This window comes from Chanodichthys erythropterus, chromosome 4, assembly GCF_024489055.1.
Source record: "Chanodichthys erythropterus isolate Z2021 chromosome 4, ASM2448905v1, whole genome shotgun sequence".
Taxonomy (NCBI): domain Eukaryota; kingdom Metazoa; phylum Chordata; class Actinopteri; order Cypriniformes; family Xenocyprididae; genus Chanodichthys; species Chanodichthys erythropterus.
In genome coordinates, this window is record NC_090224.1 from 19,191,339 (window position 1) to 19,213,077 (window position 21,739).

The following is a 21,739-nucleotide window of genomic DNA, read 5'->3' on the forward strand; positions in this document are numbered from 1 at the left end:
AAATGTTGAAAGTGAGACATTTTGAAATATTGGCTCATTTTGGATTTCATGAGAGCTACACATTCCAAAAGTTGGAACAGGTAGCAATAAGAGACCGGAAAAATTAAATGTACATATAAGGAACAGCTGGAGGACCAATTTGCAACTTATTAGGTCAATTGGCAACATGATTGGGTATAAAAAGAGCCTCTCAGAGTGGCAGTGTCTCTCAGAAGTCAAGATGGGCAGAGGATCACCAATTCCCCCAATGCTGCGGTGAAAAATAGTGGAGCAATATCAGAAAGGAGTTTCTCAGAGAAAAACTGCAAAGAGTTTGAAGTTATCATCATCTACAGTGCATAATATCATCCAAAGATTCAGAGAATCTGGAACAATCTCTGTGCGTAAGGGTCAAGGCTGGAAAACCATACCGGATACCCGTGATCTCCGGGCCCTTAGACGACACTGCATCACATACAGGAATGCTACTGTAATGGAAATCACAACATGGGCTCAGGAATACTTCCAGAAAACATTGTCGTGAACACAATCCACCGTGCTATTCGCCGTTGCTGGCTAAAACTCTATAGGTCAAAAAAGAAGCCATATCTAAACATGATCCAGAAGCGCAGGCGTTTCCTCTGGGCCAAGGCTCATTTAAAATGGACTGTGGCAAAGTGGAAAACTGTTTTACGCCATTAGTTGGTGGCAAAGACTGTCTTTATGAGTGTGTCAGTCAGTAGTGAAGACTTTTACATTTAAAAAACTGAATTGTTGTGAACACGGAACAAATGCTTTGACTAGTGCTGACAGACTTTGGAAAACCTCTTAACTGTTAAAAGGACAAAATAAAATATCTGACATTTAAACATAATTTTTTATTATGAACATAGGACTGACCTGAAGGAAAATGTTAAAGCTGAATGCAGGTGATACTTTCTCACAATACTCTTACATAATAAGCTTCAATTAACAATATAAATTGAGAACAAACAATTTTTACAGATTGCTAATAGTGGTTGCTAAGGGTGTTGCTATTGACCAATCAGAATCAAGGAACCATTTTATAAATTATAAATATAGTTAACACTTTATTTTACAGTGCCGTAGTTACACGTTAATACATTCTCTTACTATAGTAATAACAGTAAATTATGCGTAATTACAAGTAACTAACCCTAACAATAACTCCATAGTAAGTACATGTAGTTAAATAAAGTACTTATTTGAGTAATTACAATGTAACTACAGCACTGTAAAATAAAGTGTAACCTAAATATATTATAAAATTATGTATATATTCTAAAATGATATATTATGATAATATTAACATTTATTAAACATAATTTATTTTAAATGAATTATTTAGTATTGAAAATATTTCTGCAAATATTATAGAACTATTACTGTGCACATCGACACAGCTTTCAAATGCTGTGACTCAAACTCTGAATGACATCCGGTGTATTTAACAGAACCAGATGTTTAACTCCACTGTGACTCACAGCAGATTGACTTACAGCCCTCAGCTACGCCTCTGCTCACTGTCAATGTGTGTGTGTGTGTGTGTGTGTGTGTTCACTAGATTGTCTGACTACTTAAAACCCAGACAAATGATGTGAAGAATCCTGAGAGCAAGAAAGCTCACATGTGGTTTTAGTGAGAAGAATGAGCACACAATAAAATAAAAACAGAAACATTTTCGCAAAAAGAAATTCCTGTAATATTCCAGATGTATGCGGCGTGGACAGTTTGGAAACAGGAAAGTGGAGCTCCAGGAGTGACTCACTCACAGATATGATGGAATCAAACCTCCAGCAGCTCTGAGTGTTTCTCTTCTGAGTCCCAGCAGGTTTCTGCATGTTTACAGCTGCATTATAGGGAAAATGTTGCCCAATGACACAAACAATAGCTGAATTCTTCAAACCTCACAGCACATGAGAGCAGGGCTCATTCCAACTTCTTCCAGTTTGTGGTCTGTTTTTTTCCCAAAACAGTTTTAATGGCGCATTTTGATTTGTTCTCTTCATTTAGGATACAGTTGGTAATTATCATACTTTGCACTCTTAAAAATAAAAGTTCTTTATTGGCACCTATAATTCCACAAAGAACCTTCAACATCCATGGAATCTTTCCTTTCCACAAAACGTTCTTTAGATTTTTTAAATCTTCTTCACACTAAATGGTTCTTTTACAGTTGTTCTCAAGTTTTAACATTCTAAACTTTAAAGGTGCCATAGAATCAAAAATTGAATTTACCTTGGCATAGTTGAATAACAAGAGTTCAGTACATGGAAATGACTTACAGTGAGTCTCAAACTCCATTGTTTCCTCCTTCTTATATAAATCTCATTTGTTTAAAAGACCTCCGAAGAACAGGCGAATCTCAACATAACACCGACTGACACAACAGTCGGATCATTAATATGTACGCCCCCAATATTTGCATATGCCAGCTCATGTTCAAGGCATTAGACAAGGCAGTATTAACGTCTGGATGTGCACAGCCGATTCAACAGACTTTATGCAGGTAAGCAAGCAAGAACAATAGCGAAAAATGGCATATGGAGCAATAATAACTGACATGATCCATGATATCATGATATTTTTAGTGATATTTGTGAATTGTCTTTATAAATATTTCGTTAGCATGTTGCTAAAGTACTGTTAAATGTGGTTAAAGTTACCATCGTTTATTACTGTATTCACGGAGATCAGAGTCATGTCGTTATTTTCATTATTAAACACTTGCAGTCTGTATAATTCATAAACACAACTTCATTCTTTATAAATCTCTCCAACAGTGTGTAATGTTAGCTTTAGCCCGTTAGCCACGGAGCATAGCCTCAAACTCATTCAGAATCAAATGTCCAAATAAATACCATACTTACATGATCCGATAGGCTGCATGATGAACACTTTGTAAAGATCCATTTTGAGGGTTATATTAGCTGTCTGAACTTTGTTTATGCAATGTATTATAGAGTCGCGAGCTTGGGGGCGGGGAGCACAAGCATTTAAAGGGAAAGCATGCTGAATCGGCGCATATTTAATGATGCCCCAAAATAGGCAGTTAAAAAATTGAACAATAAAAAATCTATGGGATATTTTGAGCTGAAACTTCATCGACACATTCAGGGGACACCTTAGACTTATATTACATCTTGTGAAAAAGCGTTCTAGGGCACCTTTAAATGAAATTGTCACAACTATTTATAAGTGGGGTTTCTTTGTGCCATGTGAGCACATGATGACAAAAATGTTTAGATGTTTTATCACACTGGCAGTCAACCCTGGAAATGTTTGTTATATACAAATTTTATTAATTAATTTATTTAATAATTTATTTAACAGGGACAAAATTTTATCTGCAGTCCCTGGCATAAGACATTAAACGATAAAAGACCTTAAACATACTTTACATTTAATAACAATCACACAAACTTACAATTTGCTTAAATATGCTATATAAGAAATTAAAACATGAAACTTTTGTTCAGAGAGATAAACTTAATTGTTTTGAGAAAAGAAAAAAAAAATCAGTTCAAGAATTGAGGCAAAGCGAACTGTAGAACTGTTCAAGGTTCTTATCCCGAAATGGTTCTTCTATTGCATCACTAAGCTACATACACTAAATAAATAAATAAATAAATAAATAATGGAACCTTTATTTTAAGAGTGTATACCATAGTACTGAAATGTGTACCATAGTATTTACAAGAAAACCGTGTTAAATGTACCCAGAACATATAACATCGTTCTGTTTTTATAAGTGCATGATAATTCCATGGTTTTTACATGCACCATCATGGTCTTGCTATGTTTCGACATTGTCAGCGGATAACTTTCGCCCTGTCATATGGAAATGTTCTAAAAGGGACACGCCCGGACTGACGTCACCGGGTTTGACTAAACATCTGGATTCGTGAGGGTGACCCAATCACACCCCTTTGCGATGGTCCGGGCTGACGGAAACTAACTGTCGGGCCACGAAGTGTCGTTTACGGGCCAGGTTCTGGGCTGCGCCAGCTGCATTCGCCCTCCCCGAAAAGCTACGTCAATGTCTCCGGACGGTTGGTGCTCCGTCCAATCAGCGTCCGAGATTGATTTGAAAAACGGCGCGTTCGGCCAATCACAAACCCAGGCCCTGGCGTAGGGGCGGGAAGAGAGGCGTGGCTCTGAAATCTAGGGTGTCGCCGTGGTGGCTCCATTCGAAGGCGACGGCGGTTGGTCGGTCGTCGGTGTGTTTGTCCTCTTCTAAACTCCACAAACGGACCCGGTAAGGACTGTCTTTTCGGAACCAGCTGTCAAACAAGATCTACGCGGTTCTGCATCGCTGGGATGAAGCGGAATAGCTTTCATTTGAATCAGATCGCTGGTGTAGTTTGAAGAAAGAGAGTCGGGCGGAGGAGCCATTTTGTCCCGACAGTGTGTGAGAGAAAGAAAGACAGCGACATTAAAAACACCAAACGAACACTTTGAGAGGAAACACGCATCTTAAATATCTCCTTAGGAATTTAAAAAGACTCTACAGTGGAAATCAACGCAATTCAGCTGCGAAGAGACTGTCCGGTGTGTGTTTTCTGACAACACACACACACACTTTCCCTTTAACACACAGTTAGTCTCTATCCGCTTCTCATCAGTGTGTGTTTATAAGAGCTCAGATGGCGAAGAAGACATATGATCTGCTCTTTAAACTGCTTTTGATTGGTGATTCAGGGGTGGGAAAGACCTGCGTGCTGTTCCGATTCTCTGATGACGCCTTCAACACCACCTTTATCTCCACCATAGGTGAGTATCACACCCGAATCTACCCGGTCTGAGGGGTTTATTCATTGTTTTAGGTGAGAAATGCTGTTAAATGTGTGTGTATATGGTGACTAGGCCTTGATTCTGGGCTTTAGCATGCTAACCGGCTAACTGATTCATATCAGCTGAGTGAATCACCCTCAGTTGATTCAGAATCATCTTGTAGAGTTGTGAAGCTTGTCTATTAGACGCCTTTCTGTCTATTTGGATTATTGTTATTGTTGAGATTATTTAGCTAAAGTTCGTGCCAACATGCGAGTTGTCTGACAAGTTGTTGCCAGAGGAGTCAAATTAATGGTTTGCAGATGTTTAATATGTAGCTATTGTTTTGTCCAGATGAGATCGATACATCGTGAATGGTTCAGGTTAAAGGTTTAATCGTCCAGTAACCACAAAAATCCACCACTCGAAGGGTTAAACCTGTTAACAGTCTAGCAAAAACATATTTACTGTCACTAGTGCGTTCAACTTGCGAGTTTGTTGAAATAATCGATAATAAGTTGTGTTTTAAAAGCATAAACAATTCATGGTTGTGGCGTCATCTGCTGCGCTACTGCGCATGCGCAAATCTGCTCACGCCAATGCTTGCCTAACTGTGTTCTCTGTGCTAAACCTGTCATTTCAGTTCCTCGCGGTGTTTTCTGTATGATATCATGGGAAAGGCACATCTGAGGTGGGGTTTTGCTGGTCTGTGTGTATGTTTTTGGGTGATGGCCAGGTGTGAGAGTTGCAATCTCTCAACCCTCTCATAAAAAGTACTTCGGAAGTTGTACCACAATATAATTGTGCCAGGGGTTTTCCAAGGTACCTTTTGAGTGGACAGTGTCTAGAATCCCTTGTCATAACATAGTACATTTTGTAAGCATCCTAAAAGGGCCACATTAAATTTGATTTGTTGATTTTGAGTTTAAAGTCCATTGTTTTTGTTTTTTTGGTTACCTGTTTATTTGACTTTTTTTAGCCGTCAAATCCATCATGTCACCTGACAGTCATCTTTTAACATGTAAATGCAAAATAGACAGCTTGTCTTAATTGATGCAGATATTTATCTATCCTCACTCTTCATCTGTGTTCAGATGTCAGGAAGGTGAATGCAGGCCATACCTGTTAGATCACAGGAACTACATGAGAACTTCATTCAGCAGATGCTCTTGAACTCAGTTTTCGAACGGCAGGGTCATTTCTCTGGGGGTAACAGGAGATCTCACTGCCACACCAGTTCACGGGGCAAATTTAGACACAGCCGGCCCTGTCCGTTTCTCTGAACTGATCCTAGATGCTCTCTCGCTGACATTTTGTTTGATTTTTAAGAAAAAAAAACCCACATTAGTTTTGGCTGAAGGAAAGCTTAGATCCTGTAACTGTTAGATGTTACTTTTGTCAACATGAAATCAAAATTGAATTCAAGTATTATTATCATAATATTATTAAATATTTTATGTTGTTATTATTACTTTTATTTAGTATTATAATGAAATTACACTTGGGTCACTTTATTTTCTTTATATATTATTTTTGGAGATTATTTGTTATATATGTTTGCTTGGTTGTTGATCATGTCTGTTAACTTTAGTTAATGTGTAATGTTGCTGTTTGAGCATAAACAACATCTGCAAAGTTACGATGCTCAAAGTTCAGTGCAAAGGGAGATATTTTCTTTTACAAAAATGTCCAGTTTCATTCTAAAAGTTGTAACTTCTTCCTGAGTCTCTCCATCAGTGTCAACTCCGGTTTGAACAGTGTAAGGCTGAACACCGTTACTGACAATCCTCATTTTGGCTGGGTGAGATTCTCCAGCTTTGTTGTTGTTGAGCAACCAAAGTGCGAGCTGTTAAAGCTCCGCCCTCTTCTGGAAAGTGGCAGGAAGCAGCAGCTCATTTGCATTTAGAGGGACACACACACAAAAAAGTGTGTTTTTGCTCACACCCAAATAAGGGTGAATTTCACAAGCTATAATAAGTCATCTGTGGGGTATTTTGAGCTGCAACTTCAGACACATTCTGGGAAAACCAGAAACTTACAGATTACATCTTGTGAAAAGAGCATAATAGGTCCCCTTTAAGAGTTCTTGTATGTTGGCCTGTAACGAATTAGAACCAATTTTTGTGATGAATGTTCAAGCTTGTTCATATAAAAAAATGAATCAAAAATTAAGTTGAAAAAGAAATCTAAATTGACTCATGATACACGTTTGGTTTTTGATTAATCAGCACTTGTTTTACTACTTATTCCAAAGAAAAAGTTTTTCGCTTGAAATGTAGCTCAGCTTGTGCCACCTCTTTACGTTTTGGTTGTGATCACATGGGTCATTCACTATTGGTTAATGTAAAATATTTTAATCTGCTTGTTTTTAGTGACGCATGCTTTTTATATAGAAGTTGAATGCAGTCATTGATTGTTTTGGACTGATAAAATCCCCTCTAAAACATGTACATGATCATGATTAAGAATGAAAACAAATATTGACCTGGTTTCAGGATGGGCAAGGGTGTGTTTATGACCTTTACAATGGTGTTTTTTTTAATCTCTGTGCTGTGAGTCACATGACTGCTCACGGTTCGTCAGGTGACCACATCCCACCTGTGGCTTCCTGTTGCCATCAGCAAGAGTGTGATCAGGTGGCAGTTGTAAACTATGTCAGCACAAGGTTGATGTTCTGAACTCTCAGGAAACTGTGGCTTAAGTGATCAGATCAGTGAGAATTCGGTTTCACACTCATATTTCTCTTCTAATCCAGTTTGTTCTTTTCTCAGTCTTCATGTTTCTTTTTGGTTGCTTTTTTTAAATCCCTATTTACATTTTCTTAAATGCATATTTCTTGTATTATTCTCCATGTTATTTCAAATAAATAGGCCTGTATCGTTCTTGCAATTTATTTTAACAAAGTAACAACTTGCTCCGCCTTTATTTTATAGCTAATGTCACCAAGGCCGCTTATGTTTTGACCAATGACAGATCTGTTTCAAAAAGTTAGTCCTTCACATTTGACTACAAACTTAAATTCCTGATGGATAAACTAAAGTCCGGCCTTGCATTTTTTTCTGTCTCTTAATAATAATATGGGTTATGAATGTCATTTCATGTTGACATTAAGTCCATCTCTCTCTCTCCTTCTTTCTGTAGTTCAGGGCCTTAAAATACTCACCGGAAACTCCCTGCAGTCCCACTGAAAGATCACCTTACATGCTCACACACAAACGCACATCTTAACTGTGTTTGCTCTATTAAACTCATGATTTATTGTCTTTATAAACTTCGAAATGCATAAAAAGGGACTAATGGAGCTTTTTCTCGCTTTCTCCCTGGCAGTAGTGCATTCTCTTTCTTTGATTGACAGGATCTTGGCTCAGTTGGGCGGAGCTTCAGTCTTCACCCTTGAGGGGCCCCACAGCTGCAGAGGCTCATTGGAAGGGGTCTGATTGGCTGCCTGTCAGGAACCCTTCCACGTCCTTTGTGTTCAGAACTCGTATAACCCAAGTTTTAAAACAGCCTTACATTTGGTGCTATGACAGCCAGTATAAACCAGACTTCTCAAACAGATTACTCACCCTGATGTCACGTTAAACCTGTGTATTATTTTCATTTGTTGATGTAGGGCAGAATATCCTGGATACTTTTTTTTTTTCTCAAATACTTTTACAGTACATTGTATGCAATAGAATACAATCTCTGAAATTCCACAGAAGAAAAACATGCAGATTTTTAAAGACATGAATTTGAAGTAAATGATGGTAGAATTGTCACATTTTGTGAATGCTTCCTTAAGGCCATGTGTCCACCAAAGCATTTTTAGCCAGCGCTCTGCTGAAAACACCTAGCTGTGAGCCTCAAGGCCGTTTGTAGCATTAGCGTGGCTCAAAATTTCTGCTCTTAAAGGGTTGGTTCACACAAAAAATAAATTCTGTGATCATTTACTCACCCTTATGTCGTTCCAAACCAGTAACGGTGCGTTCACACCAGACGCGAATGTTAAGCGCGAGTGATTTACATGTTAAGTCAATGCAACAACGCGAATAGACATCCTGTGGCGCGAATGACGTGGCGCAGATTGAGCGTTTCGGCCGCATCTCGCGCAAGTTGAAAAATCTGAACTTTGGCGAAAATTCACACCGCGTTAACCAATCAGGAGCTTGCTCTAGTAGTGATGGAGGCAGAAATCCGAAACAACAATGGAGGACAGAATCATCGTCGCTGTAAGATACATCTTCATACTTTTATATAAACAGGAATAAAAATGATCTTCCTTGGAAGAAAGTGAGTGAGGAGGTCGGACAGTCTGTTAAGTTGTAAAAACGGTATTTACTTATATATTGAGACTAGCTAGCTAGGACTGGGCGATATATCGCATGCAGTTCTCACATGCATTTCGTCAGTAAAGCCGGTTCCCTGATTACCGCTAAATCGCCATCACCTGCTTTCAAATGGAACAGCATTTAATAGACAGAACCGTAGATCACTGACAAGCTACGCAATATCGTGTTCAGATGAATCGCCTTAGATAATGAATGCGATATTGCGTAGCTTGTCGTGAACTACGGCTCTGTCTATTAAATGCCGCTCCATTTGAAAGCAGGTGATGGCCATTTAGCGGTAATCAGGGAACCGGCTTTACTGACGAAATGCGCGTGACAATCGCATGCAATATATCGCCCAGCCCTATAGCTAGCTAAAGCCAGCAAATTGAGTTTATTTGCCGTATTTTACAACTACTTTCCCGCTGACGAGTTGTGTATTTATTCAGAGGAAATGTGTGGAAGAGTCTGGGACACATATTTAAAGAAGGGGGAGAGCCCCTCTCATGACGCGAATTTGCATCTGTTGTGAAGTAAATTTCACGCGCGAATGAAGCGAGTAAACTCAAAATGTGTAAGCATCCAACTACGCGCGAATAGCGCGATTTATTCACGCAAGTCGCGTCGGGTGTGAACACCCCATAAGACTTTTGTTCATCTTTAGAACACAAATAAAGATATTTGAATGAAATCTGAGAGATTTCTGTCCCTCCATTGACAGCTACGCAACTACCACTTTGACGCTTCAAAAAGTTCATAAAGAGATCGTTAAACGAACTCATATGAATTGAGCAGTTTAGTCTTTTTTTAGAGACACAATTGCTTAATATGGTGAAAAGATTTAATTTGGGCTTTTATCCACATAAACATTCATCAACTCACACATCAGTGCTTGCTTGACGTGCGAGAACCAGTGAGGTTAATTTTCATGTTATGCAGCACGTTTGAGCTTCCGCAAGAACCAATGAGGTTCATTCTCATGTTACGCAGCACATTTGAGCTTCCGCATTAACCAATGAGGTTTGTTCTCACGCATCAAGCAAGTACGGTTTAGCTTCTGTTCACTGACCAATGTTTATGTAAAAAAAAAAGCATAAATTCAATCTGTTCATCATGTAAAGCGATCATGTCTCTTTAGAAAATTTAAACTAATCCGCTTAACTGAGTGTGTCCTGTTTTTATATTCTCATGTTCATCTGCAGAGTTTTCACTTTTTATTTTCTTTCTGTCTCTTTCTAGCTCTGTCTGTGGTGGTTTGTGTGTATTGTTTGAGAGTGACTCAGTCTTTGGCTGCTCATTTGTGTATCATTTTATAAAGCAGCTCCCACCCATAGTGCAGCTGTGTGTGTGTGTGTGTGGCTGGAGTTCTGTTAAGCATTACTGTTAAGTATGTTGGTCAGTCTTGCATTTTAGAACTTGGGGTGTAACGGTCATATTCGTCCTGAACATTTTTGTTACGGGTCTTTCGGTTCGGTACTGAATGAATGCAGTTATTTTAACGAATATGCATGGAACTTCTGCATAGATACTTTGTTGCGAACATATTTGAAAATGAACAGGGGACACAAAGTGAGCAGCTGTGGGAAAAGTAGATGATCCAAGTTGTTCCAAACATGAGACATGCTTTATATTAAGCTGCACTTCAAAGTTACTCATAAGCATACAGTTTAAACCGGCTTGCCCTCCTATCAGATACGAATGCTGCTTGATGCATTTAAGACATGTTTTCCTCAATGCATAACTTGCATTTTACGGTTTCATGCTTGTGTAGCCTAAATGTTAGAAAGATTTTTTTATTTACAAATGGCGCCATAATTGGACCGAGTTGTCATTTTTACGTACTTTTACACTCCTAGTTAGAACATAGTAACCCAATCCAAATCCTCTTACAAAATGGTTTGTGCCTTTTACTATGCAGTTGCTGAGGTGTTTTGAGTATTTCAGGTTGAAATGATTTAGGTCGTTACTGTTTGGTTGCTATGGTGTTTAAGTGATTTAGGTTGTTGTTACTATGCCATTGCTCAGGTATTTTGTGTGATTTTGGTTAGAGCTATCCTAGTCAACTGGTCATAAATCGGAACCCGTAGGAGTGGGAATCTTAGGCACCTCACAATCCAATCAGATTCCATTTCTGGGAGTCACAATCAGATTTCAAAACGATTCTTGATCTAAATAATAAAGAGGAACAGAGAAACATATTACAAGCAGTAAACAAAGAACGCTTTCAGTATTTAAGAATATCTGAATGTTTTTTTCATTCAAGAACTGTGTGTTTTTTCTCTTTCTCAGCTTTACTGTTGTTTGATTATTGTTACTGATGACTAGGGGTGTAACGGTACACAAAAATGATGGTACGTACCTCGGTATTGAAGTCACAGTTTGGTACGAATTTGGTACAGCAGGTGGGAGAAAACTAAAAATAAAAATGCTTTTTTTCTTTTTTTAAACAGTCTCCGTCTTTAAATAAATTTCATTATAATTACATTTTTTCTTAAGGATCTCTGCTTGTGCTGTAAACTATATACAGGAAGCACGTTCTTGCACAATACTATATATTCAATGTTAAAATATATTAATTTACACAGTGGCCGTCATAACTTGTTTTCATGACAGATTTATTTAAACTTAAATTAAACATATACATGAAATAATCAAGAGAGTTAAGTAAAATATAATGAATATAGCTAGAAAGAGTGAATTTCACAAGCTGTGGACACTGAATGGCATTGCTGAGGTAAATGCTACTGTACGTGACATTGTTTACAAGCTGTTTCATTGATGCATTTCCGTTTCAGTAAGTTGTACTGTATCTTTCAACATACCTTCAGGTTATTCAGTTCATTTAAGTTTATTCTGTAAGCGGAAGAGATAATTGTGTTCACTTGATAAAGGTCTTTTGAAGTGAAGCAATGCCTTCATGTAAAGAAAATTAACCATATTTAACAAGTTATAAAGTAAAATATCTTGCTTCCGCCAGACCACCTTCCATATTCAAACTACGAAGATAGTGTAATGCCTCTCGCAGTTCAAAATGCTTACGCTATGTCCTACGCCTTCCGTATTTCTGAGTAAATCTTGGGTGAATTTTCATTTTAAAGTGAACTAATCCGTTAAGATATTTTTGATGAAATCTGTGATTTTTTTTTTTTTTTGGCCTCCAATAGACTGCAATTTTCAAGGCCCAGAAAATTATCTAATTTAAACCAAAAACAACTGTTCATGTTACAATTTGCATAGCATCTTTGTTTGGATCGTGATTAAAATGCAGCGATTGCCTCTCATTTCATATGGCTTTTTTAAGGCCAGTATTGCCTGTAATAGAGCAAATTAACAACAAATAAATTTGCTCAAAGAAGAAAAAAAAAACTGTATCGGAATCAGCCATGAAAAATCATGATCGATCGTGTATCCCTAATTTATGTTGTTACTATGTGGCTGTTATGGTGTTTTGATTAGATTAATTCATTAGTATGCCATTTAAGTATGACATTTAAGGTGTTTTGAGTGGATAAAGTTGTTACTATGTGGTCGCTAAGGTGTTTTGAGAGATTTAGGTTGTTTGTATGGCATTTCTTAGGTGTTTTGAGTGGATTAGGTTGTTGCTATGCCATTGCTAATGTGTTTTAGATGTTCACTCCTATGTGGTTGCTAAGGTTTATCCTTTGCACATCGCTTATGTTTACAGAGGTATTGTGGGAGTTGCTTACCAGTCCAAGTTTCTCTGCAAACATCAGTGTTTTTTGGTGTGTGGCATGGACAAAAACAGTAGCTACCAGCAATCTGTTCAAGACATTTTCCAGATTAAATTTTTGTCTGAATGCTTTTACTGTGTGATTGGGCCATTAAACTCTCTCAGCAGTTTCACAGATGAACCTTTCCATTCTGTCTGCCTGTCCGTGTTGGTCCGTGCTAGTCTCAACAACACACGCTGCTAGTGTTCCCTCTGGAACGGTAGAGATCTCTCTACCCTTCATCATCGACATGAACAAACACTGTGATGCTACTTTCAGCCGCTCAAGTCTCTGAAAAACCTCATGGTTTATATCTTTGCTTTTAAAATAAGGAACATGTTATAAATGCCCAGTCGATATTGCTATAGATTCCTGATGCTTTTCTGTCACATTTGTCTCATTTGGAAAAGCTTCTCCCACGCTAAATGCCTTAGAGAAAAAATTTCACAAGTCCTGATTTTTGGGGAGATTACAACAAATTAATGTATGCCATTGCCTACACATCCCACACTTTTACACTGAATGATGAAAATTCAGTAATGGAGCCATTTAGTGCAAAAAAATAGTTTTGTATGTTTTGTCGCATAACACTTTGAGTAAACAGTCAACATGAAATGAAAATGACCCTCTTGATACATGTTCTTGGTCTTATTGTGTATGATTTATCAGTGCATGATTTAACCTGTTCCACCTCTGAAACCACTATTCTTTTTAGATTGCTTATTAATGTAGTCATTGTTGTTTCTAAAATGTTACCAGGAGTTAACACCATCATTAGGGGCTTTTGCACAAAAGGGAACCTTTTCATAGTTCCTGTAAGTAATGGCGGAAGTACCCGCTTTTTGGTGTGTTCCCACCGCAGGAACTGGAATGATTTTTGTTCTAGGAATGGCTTTTTGGGGGAACTAAATTAGCTCCTACTTTAAAGTAGGGTCTAACCCAGCACAGTAGGAACTACCAGTGACATAAATGTACATCGATTGGCTGAACACATGGGAAACACTGGCATCCGTCATTTTTAAAAAGCTGTGTAAACACACCCAGGCCTTGACATTAACTTTTTTGCTCACCAAAACCTGTGGCAAGTGGTTTTTCCAGAGTTACTAGCCACAATTTTGCTGTAGGGAAATTACATTTTATATGATTAAAGTTGACTTTGGCATGCTAAAATTACTTGATTTTGAGTCATTTTACTTGATTAGCTAGATTTAAAACCCTTTCAAACTTTCAAATGCACACTGACCACCCAAATCAAGACTAGGCCTATATCAGCTGGTACGTACAGGTGGGCAAGGGGTGGGTAATATGACCATAATATGGTACATTTTTTAAGTTATTTTTGTTAGGCTATATAAAAAGAACAAAGAAGCAAATTAGCAAATTATAAATACAATAGTAAATTAAATAGCCTAAATACAGTAGGTTTATTTAACATGTATTTATTTAACATCTTTTGTTGTTTAATGACAGTCAGGTATTTAATTGGGCTGCTGAATGCATGGATGTAATATACTGACACATATCCAGTTTTTACCCACCTGTTTATGTCCACTTAAGCCATAACCGGCCGTATTCACACAAGATACTCCACATGATGGACATTTTGACATCTGTGTGTGTGTGTGAATTTGACTATTCAGGCGCAAGGAGATCTGAGAGAGAGAGAGAGAGAGAGTGCGCTTCTGTTGTGTGTCATTCAGCGCGATTCCGCCTATCCTGCCTTCACTAATTGCAAGTTAATCAATAACGAATTGCGATTGGATTGTAATTTTGTGCTACTATGAGCTTGGCTACCTTTGATTAGGCTGTAGGCTGAAATTATATTCAACCCACCAAAGTGGCTAGTGGGAGTGGCTGTCTTACCCGCCACAGCTGAAATCTACCTGCATTTGGCGGGTTGGCGGGTGTTAACGTCAAGCCCTGAACACATCGTTTATAGCCTATATATTTACTTAGAGTTGTCAAAAGTACCGACTTCGGTACCAGGTTAGTACTGAAATTTAAAAAATGTGACGCTTTGAGTGCTGTTGAGCGGATTCATAAACACCTCTGATTGGATGTCTGTGATTGGCTTCAATGATCAACTCTTCAAAAACATTGTAAATAGTCATCAATGACGCTCTTCACCGAGCGCTTACACAGATACACAGACTTATCTGATGAGCGCGTGAACACAACGGCCAATCAGAGGTGTATACCAATCCGCTCAATAGCGCTCAATGCATCATTTTTGAAACTTTCAGTACAGAAGTTAGTACTTTTAACAACACTGACTCCATTCTAATATGGAAAGCCTTGGTGGATCCTGTCAATTTCCAATGAATAAAATTCAGACCTGTCCTACTACTTTTTCTCCTTGAATATTCTGTTTTAATGAAGATTACAGAAATAAAATGGGTTGTGAATGCAGTGTCTTTTAACGGTCTTTCTTGAATTCATGTCTTTCTGTTCTTTCTTTTAGGCATCGATTTTAAGATCAAAACAGTTGAATTGCAAGGAAAGAAGATAAAGCTACAGATATGGTAAGTAATTAGTGTGTGTTTAGTGTGGTTACTTTATATGCCGGACACAAAATGAACACCTTATTCATGCTAGCATGCAATTCAGAAACTGATCTACTGGAAAAAATGTTGTTCTTCATAGATTTGTTTTTTTCATGGTGGCTTGCGGTCTGGAATGTGTTACCATTCTGCTATGACGACAGTAAAAGAAAAAAAAAGGCTCTAAAAGTAACAGGTAGAACAGCAATGTAGGTGTCACAGTGACATGATCGTTTTAAAGACCGTTTACTGTAGATATAAAAGGTAAAAGCACCTAAATAATTCCATTGTCATTGGGGCAAAAATGTGACGTTTGGCTCCCTTTTCTTTTTTTAAAATCTGAATGCATCCAAGTGAATGACGTTTTACAAGTTTGGTGAATTTTCATTGAATTATGATTCAAATTTCTGTCTGTTTCTTATGCTTATTGTCCAAGCACTGTGTTTTCCATTTTGAATAAATTCTGTGAAACTGCCTTGTAGCATATTGACTCACAAGGACATTAGACAATCGTTTGACAAACAGTATAGCGGACGGCAACAGTTGCCGAGGTAGAATTGGTTGGTAACAATTGGTTCTGCTTAACAACTGGTCAGCTATGGTCACCAGATATTGCCAACCAAAGTTAAATTTGGATCCTGTGTGTGTGTTCTATGATCCGTTCGGTGACGGCTGGACTGAAGTGTTTGATTGTGTTTGTGCAGGGATACAGCGGGGCAGGAACGGTTTCACACCATCACTACCTCTTACTACAGAGGAGCCATGGGAATCATGCTCGTATATGACATCACCAACGCCAAGAGCTTCGAAAACATCAGCAAATGGCTCAGAAACATCGACGAGGTCAGTCTCCACACAATCTTACTGACAACATATTAGACACAGTCATCCAGGAAGTGTGGTTTTATAGGATTGCGTGTGTTTTGAATGGAAAATGTTGCAATGTAGTGTTGAAGTTTTGCCTTGAGACCCAGATTTTACATTTGACACAACAGTCAACTTAATAAGTGTGCTTATTAGAAAAATAAGAAATGCAAAGGCTCAATGCTGTTATTTTAGTATCATTGAGATATATATATATATATATATATATATATATATATATATGTTTTGTTAATATTTTGAGATTTGAGTTTATTTTAATTTTAGTTAAAGTTTCAGTCATTTTGTTTACTTAAAACAATTTAAACTAAATGAAAACGAGAAATGTTCCCTTGAGATATATATATTAGTTGCATATCATTGTGCCAGGTTTAGTTTTGTTAAGTTATTAACATGACATGGGCTGAATAGGAAAGTTTTGGCCAATAATTGACTGCTCAAAACACATTCTGGTCAAGTGAAATCATACTGAATGCAGTTTTCTTTTACCTTGCATAATTTTGTTTTTGTTTTTTGAGACATGAATTTGTGCCCAAATTTGTTGGAAGCACATCTTTTGACTTCAAGTGCATTCTCTTTGCTTTTAAAAGTTAATTTGCCTATTTATTTTGCTAGTCTATGCATAATCATATGGTCATTTGCTCTTTATTATTTTATTTTTATAAATAGAACAGACCTGCGACCCAGTTTTGAGTTGAGAACAGCTGGTGTAGGACTTTTGAAGTTCCAGTTTTATAAAAAAAAAAAAAAAACATAAAGATGTGTAGCTGTGTGGAACTGCTGACTGTTTGAATTTCAGTGTGATGATTCATGCAGAATTTCCCAATAATCAGCAATTTCAAGAGAATTCATATAACGAGACTCCATGAGGGATGTGGTTGTGTGTTTGGTCGCGTGTTGTTCATACCGACAAGTCACTCGCACCACTGATCCAAACTAAGTACTTCAGTACTGTTTCTTCAAAGACTTCTGAAGTCACTTTAATTTGGACTGTGAGTCTGAACGGTACTATTTGTAAGGATAGTATAAGAATGCATAATCTCATATGTGTGTTTGTTGCAGCATGCTAATGAGGATGTGGAGAGGATGCTGCTAGGCAACAAGTGTGACATGGAGGACAAACGTATCGTACCAAAAGCCAAGGGGGAACAGGTGAGAGGCTATGGATTGGTCAGGATGGTCAATTTGTCCACTAGTTTTTGATGGACAGGGTTAAAGATAGTAAAAACACATGCATAAAAATTGCTGAAATTAAATTTATATTTATTTTACATATTTACTAAATTAGAAAATGGAAAAATGATTTGAACTTCTCCATGCTTTTTCAAAATAAAAGTCCAATACATTGGCCAAACAGAAGTTTATTAGCCGATACCAATAACTAATATCAGCTCGTATATCCATCGACCACTATTAACTGTTCTTGTGCTGATCCTTAGATCGCCAGAGAACACGGGATTCGCTTCTTTGAGACAAGTGCAAAAGCCAACATCAACATCGAGAAGGCGTTCCTCACGTTAGCAGAAGACATTCTCAGAAAGGTGAGTTCTGGAATCACTGACTGATATCACCATTGGTATGTTTTTGCTTAAATGCTCAATCATTGCAGTGCAAAAGAGCATTGATTTTGTTTCATTTGACTCATAAATACAGTTACAGCAGCTGATTTTTTGTGAATTCAGCTGGTGTTTACTCTACTAGATACTGCTGTTCTAGAGCAGAAATGAGTTTGTGGCCCTGTTTCCACCTGTTATTAAGATCCATTTTGGTTGATCGGATCACAGGTAGACGAGGCAGACACATACCTGTTTGCACCTGGTGTTTTAATCCGTCTCTTTTGTCCACTTTAAACCACTTCTATCCTGATTTCTTTGAGGGAAGGGTCTATGGGTGGGTAAATGTATGGGTTTTTCAGATCTTTCAATCTATTGGACAACATAAGCTCACGCAATTTCCATATGAACACGACTGGAGATGACGGAAAAACATTGATAGCCACAAGATCACGCTGAACGCTGTGAGTTTATGTTAGAAATCAGGAATGATGAGCGAACATTGTGTTTGGTACATTTTTCATCTTTAGCCGACAAAGTTTACATCCTGTCTGGCTAGTGCACTTCCCATAATGTTTACGTGTTTGGTCAGTAGATGGTCTTTTGTGGCTGTTAAACACATTCGACCACATGAGCATTTCCACTATGAAAGCAATCCGATCGAATGCGTTTTCAACTACCCACGAAAGTGGACAGGCTCAAAACATTTTAGCCCATTTACACCTGTATTTAGCGTCGTCCACTTGTGATCCGATCAACCAAAACGCATCTTAATACCAGGTGTAACAGAGCCTGTATGTTCAGAATCATGCAACAAGATGAGCCACCATCATCTCACTGAATAACTTTGAAATTGCATTGTGATGAATCCAAATTGAATCGCTGAAGATTCCCACCCCAGTTCTGTTTCTGTTTATATGAGATGCTGTTGAATTTTTTCAATATCTCTTTGACAGGTTAGTGGTTTGATTTGGATTGTGCATGTCGCTTACATCAACAATTAGGGGTTGAAATTGTTTGTAATGATTCGATTTGATTCTTAGGGTCATGATTTCAATTTGATGTAGTAAATCTTTTTCATATAAAATGCATCTCATTTTGTTAAATTTTCACATTTAATCAAATTCAATTAGAAAAATAAGATGCCATAATGCTTTTACCAATCATCTTAAATCAGTATCAACAAAATTCATCTTTGCATTGCAGGAGTGGCACAGAAGCTGCATCTGAAATGGCATTTAGCTCAATTACAATTGCATAAATATTGCTATGAGATCAAAGTTTTAAATATAACATTTTGAATATAAAAATATGAAATGATGGGAAAATATGTGGGAAATTTGTAGTTTAAGTCACTTAATATTAACTTAATTGACTCTTGCTTGTGTGATATTGCTTAACTATATTATATTACAAAAATATATATATAAAAAAGAGCTTTTTTGCCCCATATCTTTAATTTTGGAAGCATTTTTATTAATTTTAGTGCCTTTTTTATCCTAAGCCCATGCTAATTTCCAACCCTGACTGTCTTGCTTCCATTTATGTGGGCAGTCGTGGCCTAATGGTGACTGGTCTCAAGTATCGACAGGAAATGACTGAGATTTGCAGCGTGTGTGTGTTCACTACTCACTACTCCTAATGTGTGTGCACTAACTGGATGGGTTAACTGCAGAGGAAAAATTCCATATTTACCATACTTGGCCGTCACATGTCAATTTCACTTTCAATTTCAAGCTTAGTCGCCATGAAATCAAAACGGACAATTCTTGTTTAATGGAATATTGCAGTATTTATTATAAATAAATAGATTGAGATGAACCAATAGCAAACCACCACCATCCAATCAGTTGAATGTGTAGAGACAACTAGAAGTAAACTATTCCTAGTTTGTTTCCAGTGAAAAGTATAAACATTGTGGCGCCATCAAAACATCGCTCTGCTTGTTTGAACATCAGCAACAGTGACTCAACCAGTGCTGTGAGTTTGGTGCTGGAAACCAACCAAACGAAACAGAAGTGATCAAAACAAACTTGAGTTGGAGCCAAAGCTCAGAATCTCTTCTTAATATCTACTTTGTGTGTTTGTTTTTTTTGCAGACACCCGTAAAAGAGCCCAACAGTGAAAACGTGGACATCAGCACTGGAGGCGGAGTCACAGGATGGAAGACCAAGTGCTGCAGTTGAACAGACACACACAGTTGCTCACACACTTTACACAAACACACACATGATCTGTTCTTCTATATCCCTCTTTTTCTCTTTCATTCACTCATCCCTCGTTTCTGTCTAACACTCTTCCGTTCTGTCCTTCTCATGGGATTCTCTGTAAAACACATCTCTAACTTTTCTCACACTCACGACTGCTTGCTGACATTTTTATTTCTGAAAAAAAAAAAAAAAAGAAATGTAAAGAGAAAGTCATTTCATGTTTCTTCGTACTTATTTTAAAGTTGAAAGAAAGAAAGAATGAAATGAATTTAAATGAAAATCAAACATGCATTCACCACTACATAAAGAGCGTCGGTGGACCTGGAGACGCTGTCCGTCGGCACAGAGGAGCGGCGTAGCGTTCAGTATGACATCCTAGATGAAGACTTTTGTCCAGTGTTTTGGGGTTAGTGTTGTGTGTTAGTGTGAGAGATCTTCTCTAGCTGTTTTATTAAATTTTTTTTTTTTTTTTTTGTTTGATTTGATTTCTTTCGTCCGGTGCCTTAATGTAGAGCCTTAGAGCTCATTCCCCCCCCAAACACATTTAAACATCACTTTTCTGTAACAGTTACACACACACACACACACTGGTCCTCTCCTCTCTGCTTGACCTGCTAACTCAACCCCACACACGCCCAAGTGGAACCATCTGGATTCAACAGTTTTGCTCAGAAGAGAATGGCATTATATATATTTTGTTTTGTTTTTAAATTTAGTTTGTTCTTTATTTTTCAGAATGACTTGTTTTATGAATCTCCTCAGTGTATTTTTGTTTTGTTTTGTTTTCCCCCTCACTCAGTTACTCATTCTCTCCTGCATGCTGGTTTCTTTGGGTTTTTGGGGTCTTTTGTAAGTTTTGCCATGTTTGTAATTCACAGGAAGTATCTCTTCTAGTCCAGATACGTGTCAGGGAGGGGAGCGTTCTCTTTGGAAATTCAAACGATTTTGCAGATCCATTAAAAATAAGCTTGTTTAAGTTACATGTTTGTCCCGTTTATTTGAGTGTGTGTTTTACAGTTACTGTGAGAACCTGAAAGACCACTGATCAATACGTTAAAACGGATTTCAAAACTTTGGTTCTTGAAGCATTTATTCCTTCTAGACTGATTAAATTCTGAAGCAGTTAAAAACCTGAAAAAAAAGAGAACCTGGTGAAATGTCAATCATGACATCGCACTGCCAATTTTTAAAGCATGAAATAATTAAAAACCAAACGCTTGAACTTACATCAGCGTGATTAAAAACTACATAAAATGACAAACCATCTTTGGGGAAAAAAAATTTGAAGTGTAATTTAATTGTTTAATTTGTCTCATGTCCCATTACATTACATGGAGAGGGTGGGGTTTATGACCTATACTGGAACCAACCACCTGGGGGTGCTGGAGACGCTTTGGCTTCACTTTTCAGGACTTGTGCGGCACGCTTGGGTGAAACATTTACTGCTGTTCAACTTATAAACCGAAGATTTACACATTAACACGACATTACTTTAACTAAAAATGTTCATTTAAATGACCATGACATTTTGGGGGCCTGAAAAGGCGAGCTTCTGAAACCGCACTTCAAAGTGCATGTTTTTGAAAATACTGTTATCGTCTCCATGTAAACTACAAAAGAAAATCTGCGAAAACGTTCATGTCAAGCGCATGTGTATTACATGTTCAGTCTATAGGTGCATAGTGTTTCTTTATAAATTGACATTGCCAGCTATTGGCCTGGCATGCAAAATACAGCGTT

At 37.6% G+C, this 21,739-nt stretch overlaps 1 protein-coding gene across 1 annotated transcript; it reads left to right on the forward strand.

The window, feature by feature from the left end:
- Window positions 1–4,155: 4,155 nt before the first annotated feature.
- On the forward strand, window positions 4,156–20,548 carry rab10 (RAB10, member RAS oncogene family). The gene is made up of 6 exons (XM_067384410.1): window positions 4,156–4,773; window positions 15,276–15,336; window positions 16,059–16,197; window positions 17,299–17,388; window positions 17,676–17,777; window positions 19,889–20,548. The coding sequence occupies exons 1-6, from the start codon at window positions 4,647–4,649 to the stop codon at window positions 19,973–19,975; spliced, it is 606 nt and encodes a 201-aa protein (XP_067240511.1). The 5' UTR covers window positions 4,156–4,646; the 3' UTR covers window positions 19,976–20,548.
- Window positions 20,549–21,739: the final 1,191 nt, after the last annotated feature.